This window comes from Trichechus manatus, unplaced genomic scaffold, assembly GCF_000243295.1.
Source record: "Trichechus manatus latirostris isolate Lorelei unplaced genomic scaffold, TriManLat1.0 scaffold00114, whole genome shotgun sequence".
In the NCBI taxonomy this organism is placed as follows: domain Eukaryota; kingdom Metazoa; phylum Chordata; class Mammalia; order Sirenia; family Trichechidae; genus Trichechus; species Trichechus manatus.
In genome coordinates this window covers 5,881,369-5,887,368 of record NW_004444050.1, presented here as the reverse complement: position 1 = coordinate 5,887,368, position 6,000 = coordinate 5,881,369, and the positions used below count along the sequence as shown (strand labels likewise).

General features: G+C 41.9%; 1 protein-coding gene across 2 annotated transcripts in view; it reads right to left on the bottom strand.

Annotated features, from left to right (window-relative positions):
* HECW1 (HECT, C2 and WW domain containing E3 ubiquitin protein ligase 1) overlaps nt 1-6,000 on the bottom strand; it is a 495,956-nt gene that overhangs the window by 152,619 nt on the left and 337,337 nt on the right. For both annotated transcript variants that reach the window (XM_004383962.1, XM_012557718.1), the window contains one exon: nt 1,694-1,836. In XM_004383962.1, coding sequence (XP_004384019.1) covers nt 1,694-1,836 — 143 coding nt within the window. The remainder of the gene's footprint in view (nt 1-1,693; nt 1,837-6,000) is intronic.

The window sequence follows — 6,000 nt, the reverse complement described above, 5'->3', positions numbered from 1 at the left end:
CAGCCTAAGACAGATCACAACAGAACACTGCCTGACTCACTTGCTTTAGACATGTTATTAGGAGGGATTAAAGTCTTTATAACATTTAAGTCACAGAAGTGTTATGAGTACTAAATGAAATAACAAAAATCACAAGGAAAATCATTCCCTTCTGAGTTCCTACTATGTGCCAGCTACTTTATGTTCTATGTATTACTTTTTTTTTTCTTTCTTTCTATTCTTTAGTTTTAAGATGACTTGAGGGAATATGTTTGGCTTAAGGTTTAAATATTATCTCAGGTCACCCTCCATGGCTCTGGAAAGTCCAGAGTCCATGAGAATTTTAAATTTCTGTGCTACATTGCCCCCCTTTTGATCAGGATTATTTTATGGACTCTTTGATCAAAATATTCAGTAATGGTAGCTGACCACCATCCAGTTCTTCTGGTCTCATGGCAAAGGAGGCAGTTGTTCATGGAGGCAATTAGCCACTATGTGTTAGGTTATTTATGAACATTTGTTCTTCTTTTTTTTTTTTTGTTTAATCTTCACAACCATGAATGAAAAGTGCTTCACACTGTGACGCATGGCTTTAGCTCCATAGATGTCATCTTCTTTCAGTTTGAGAGTTAAAGGTGTGTCTGTATGCACACACAGCTGCACACATACTATAAGGTTCTAATTAAGTGTCCCGTTGTAACCATCACTGATTCTAAAGCCCCTCTGAAAATCTAAAAATCTTCAGTTAAGACACGGGAAATTCTGTAAAATTTTTCTCATTCCTTTGTTATCTTTCTAAGGATTACATTGTATTACAACATATATTTGTGTCCAGACAGCTATACCTATTTTTTTAAATATTGTTGTTGTTACCTAAGGAAATTCATATTATACACAAAGATTTTATCTGATAATAGTTCACTTTAATGAGAACTTTAAGTGGGCATGGATGTGAAAGACACAAAACACAAACATATTCGTATACACAATTGAATTCTGGGAACAACCTGCTTGTCATCATCCCATGAGAATTCATGCTTTTTAATTTTCATATTATCCAACATTTTCTATAAATATAGCATGTTTTAAGACACTGTAGTAACCCAGCATTTTATCTTGTTATGGAATATCAAAAATGATTAAATCCTACACATAAAACAGACATATGAATGAAATAATATTCTTCATAGTAAAGCAAGCTTTGATTTCTACCTGTACAGAAAAATGCCACATTAAGGGCTTCTTTTAATACTATGTCTTAGGATTTTTTTACTCTCATGTATACGTACGCAGTGATACACAAACAAAGAGAAAAAGAAAGGTTTGCTTAATTGAATGTTGTGGCTCCAGCAACATAATAAATGGGGAGAAGCTAAGGAGATACATATAACCCGTTGCTGTTGAGTTGGTTACGATTCAAGCAGCCCTATAGGACAGAGTAGAACTGTCCCATAGGGTTTCCAAGGCTGTAATCTTTCACGGAAGCAGGCTGCTACATCTTTCTCCTGCGGAGTGGCTGGTGGGTTCAAACTGTCAACCTTTCTGTTAGCAGCCAAGCACTTAACCACTGTGCCACCAGGGCTCCAATGAGATATAATGACACCATTTTAGTTTGAGTCTCTATGAGACTATATCACTGCAGCTTCCAGGCCACCCTTGGGCCTGGCCTTTTGGCCGAGGCCTAGTGATGCTGAGGTCTGAGTCACTAGTTTACCCTATGGCGTGTCTCTCCAGGAGTCTCTGAACCGGCATCGACAGCTTTCCCAAAAAGCGCTTAATGATGGGGCGGCTCTTGGCAAACTTGTCCTTCACCTCAATTTCCAACACATCAGTGGGCAAGGACACAAAGCTGAATTGCTGTAATGAAAAAAATACGTCACATCAATTAGCTTGAGAGGTGAGAGGGCTGGCCAGGTCCCAGTCCATCTGCGTGGGATGACATCATTGCAAAACACCCCAGCTGCAATATATATCAAGGTCTTAGAAGTTCAATGCCCCCTGTAAATAAGATAACAGGCAATAGTGAGGCACTTTCTCAGGAGTTAGGTATAAGGTTTATCTCTGAGATTTAAGCAAAAAACAAAACAATATGCCTTAAAGAGAAAGGACGACACCCATACCTTCAGCCATACTTGGCTAAAGGAATTAATATATTTAAAGAAAGACAAGCACAAACTCACCTATAATTAAGAAAATGCACTGTAAATCAACAACTCAATACCTTTTTCCTGATTCAAATGGCAGAGATTTAAAACAGTTTCATAATTACCACCCCTGCCCCTCCCGCAGGAGGCTCTCACACCACGTTGGTGGGAATGTAAATTGAAAAGGAAATTGGTATATTCATCCTCATTTAAACCACACATACTCTTCACCCCAGGATTCACCTTCTAGGAATTTTCCCTCTGAATTAACTTGTACAGATGTGCAAAACATATGTCTTATAAGGATGTTCACTGAAACGTTATCAACAATAGCAAAAGCCTGGAAAAAACAAAAATGTCTAGCAATAGGAAACTAGTTAACGAAGTATGGTAAATCTATGAAACAGAGAACTTCTGCAGTCATTAAAAAGAAACACGTAAATCAGTCTGTCCTGACATGAAAAGATAACTGAGAAAGAAAATGTAAAAGCAAGTCATAGAAGAATTTGAAGAGTGGATTCCATTTGTACTTCGAACTGCACAGAAAATGCCTAGAGGGGTCCGCTCCGAATGGTGAAGCCCAGGAAGTGGGCTGGGATGGAAGCGGAGGAAGCGGGTTTTTAATGTTTTATTTCATTCAATTGGATGGTGCAGGACTGGGCAGCGTTTGGTTCTGTTCTGCATGAGGTCACCATGAATTGGGGGCTGACTTGACAGTAGCTAACAATAACAACAAGATTTGGTTTTTATTCCTAACTCTGTCATTCACAGCCTCTCTGAACTTCAGTATCTTCAACCGTAGAATGGGGAAAAATAAGGACTCCGCCATATTAAATTAAAGTGCATTCTTCCCCTTCCGTTCCTGTCCTGCCCAGACCCCACCTGCCTTCCTCTCTACTATCTCCTTCTCCTTCTGACTCTCCAATTAATCCCTCAAATTTCACTTTTCTCAACTTCACTACACTTTATTTCAGCAAGCCTTTAATGACCAAAAATTCTCTACAGCTGTTTGTAGAAAGCCATAAGATCTGTTTTAAATGCTTAAATCACAGACAAAAGCCATCATTTTCCTACGACTAATGCCCACTCTGTCTTTGTGTCCAGGAAGTAGCCAGGTTATTAATCAAAAGAGAAAATGAGTAAAAGATTAAAAAAAAAGGTGTGTGTTGTTTCCCTAAGCCTCTTTTGCTTTAGGAATTGTATCTCCTTGAGTCCTTGTCCACTGGTGAAAAGAATCAGTATGGCAAATGAAAGGGCCAATCTTGAACATTCTTTGAGGTCTGAAGTCTGGCTATTTTCTACCTCATCCTCCTCCTTCTACTCATGAGCATCTCAAAGCAACTGTACCACATGCTTGAACTAACCAATAAATAAATGGTTCCTTATCAATGAATAAGCCAGAAAACTGTCCTAAACAAAGGAATTGTTGGCATTTCAGGGATCAGAGAGTAAAGTTCCACTGGTCACCCCTCCATCAGTGCACTGGATTCTGAATTCCCTTTCTTAGCAGAACATTAGGAACCAACTGTCAGACCTCTTACAACTGGGCAGCAACAGCAGGAAGAACGCTGTATGTACAAGGCCAAACGCCGAGGCCACCACAACCTGGAATGACTCATACAATACTCCGATGGTGGCAAGCATCCTTTTGGTTAAAAATGAACTTTCTTTTGTTGAAGCACATGTTGTTGGGATTCTTACATTGTCTTTAGCCCAGTGGTTCTTAGCCGCAGCTCTCATTAGAATAATCTGAGGAACTTTAACAGAAATACCCCTTTCTAGGTTCTATCCTTGACTAACTGAATTAGAATCCCTTGGGGTGGGGCCAAATATTGGTAGTTACAGTGCAGTGAATTACTTAATATGACCCTTCTAGCCACAGTCTTTGTAACTCCCATCAAATGACTGGGTGAGACTATGCAAGTGAGGTGCTTGTGGCCCACCAAGGGGATTGGAGGGCTTGTTAATAAAGTAAATAAGGTGCATGGTACCCTTGTGGGGGTGGGACCATGCAAATAAGGTATATAGAACCCTAAAAAGGAAACTGGTCAGTTTTGCCATCTTGCTAGGCTTAAAGGAAGACATGGGGTTGAGGGGAGAGAAAAAGAGAGAGGAGCTGTAACATAGGAGACAGAGAGAGGCTGCAGAGGCAGGAGAACCAGGAGACTGGCAGGAGACGGCGCAGTGGGCTTCCTGGCCCACAGAGCGAGAAAGCTGAGTGCCTTCGGGCACAAGGCTTACTGATGGAGTGTGGTGCCTCTGGGCACTTATTGGCAGAGCTAAAAGAGCTTTGTAACATTTGCCTGAGCAGGGCAGACAGAGGTCGGGTGGAGAGGCTGAAGGGCCGAGGGCTAGAGAGAGGTGTGGTTGTGGACATAGCTGAGAAGAGCCTGTCCTGATCGAAGAACTGTATCTTGAGTTGTTCCTGATCCTGAATCGCAACGTGTTACTTCCCTAATAAACCCCTTAACTGTGACTGTGGTCTGTGAGTTTTGTGTGGCCATTGCAACGTATTATCGAACCCGGCAGAGGAGTAGAGAGTGCGTGGGAGGGACAGGGGGTGTCTGAATTGGCATAAAGGTTGGAGAGAGAAGGTATATCTGACCTCCACCTCATAGGAATTGGCCTTGGGCTGTTGATCTTGATTCTCCTTCCCTCTTGTGAAGTTAGAAGAGGTTAGATGCTGCCGTCACGCCACTTTTACAGTGGTATATAATATGCAACCAAGGTGTAGAACTGCGGCTTTCCACAAATTTGTCAAGAGTGCAGCAGTGGGTGAAATGTTGAGAATTGCACCTAATTTCTTAGCACGGGGCAGCAGTTAGAAATGAGGGCTTAAGTTTCTGAATAGAGGTCTTGCCAGGAGCCCAGGATGGATCCATATTCAAGTGCTGAGACATGTCTCACTGCCCCGCCTGACTCAGCTGCCCTCCTTGCATGGCCCTTCCTAGCTCTGGGCAATCGTAGCTTTTCAAATAGCAGCCCAGATGACTGAACAGCTTGGCAGGCCGGCTCCACTCCATTCGTTCCAGCCTCAACCTCAGCCTTGCTGCTTCCCAGCCTTGTTGGAGTTACAAAAGGTATTTTTGTTTGTTTTCATTTTCAGAGAGGGGCGTTCCACAGTTCTCTCAACAATCCATTTAAACATCAGATAATCTCACTGTTAGGAAAATATCCCTTAGAGCAAATCTGAATCTTCCTCTGTGACCTAAATAATTGGTCCAATGATCTGTAACATAGTCTTCAAACAAATCCCAATTTAATAGCTTGTGTGTTTGTTCAGTTTTTGGTCTTGGCTTCTTAATAATGGCAGTGGATGGCAGTTGGCCTCTACCCATTAGATGCCAGTAACGTCTCCCCCCGGCCCCAGTTGTAACAACCAAATATGTTTCCAGACATGGTCAGATGTCCCTGGCGGGCAAAATTGCCCCCTGTTGAGAACCACTGATATAGACCTACTATCTTCAACTTTCCGGAGAGATGCTAGGACTGATGTTGCAATAGTGGAAATATTTATGTATTTTGGCTTGTGTTGTTACTCAATAGGCCATGTCTAGAAATAAGAAGGGTCACCGATGGTGGACAGGTTTCAGTGGAGCTTCCAGACTAATACAGACTAGCAGGAAAGGCCTGGCAATCTACTTCTAAAAATTAGCCAATGACAACCCTGTGGATCACAGAATGTCGTCAGAGACTTTGACTCATTTACTTTAGGTACATCATCAGAAGGGACTGATCCCTGGAAAAAGACATCAGGTTTGGTAGAAAGCCAGCGAGGGTGAGGGAAATGAGACAGACTGACACAAGAGCTGCAAGAATAGACTCAAACATACCAACAGTCATGAAGATGGCACAAGACCAGACAACATTTCGTTCT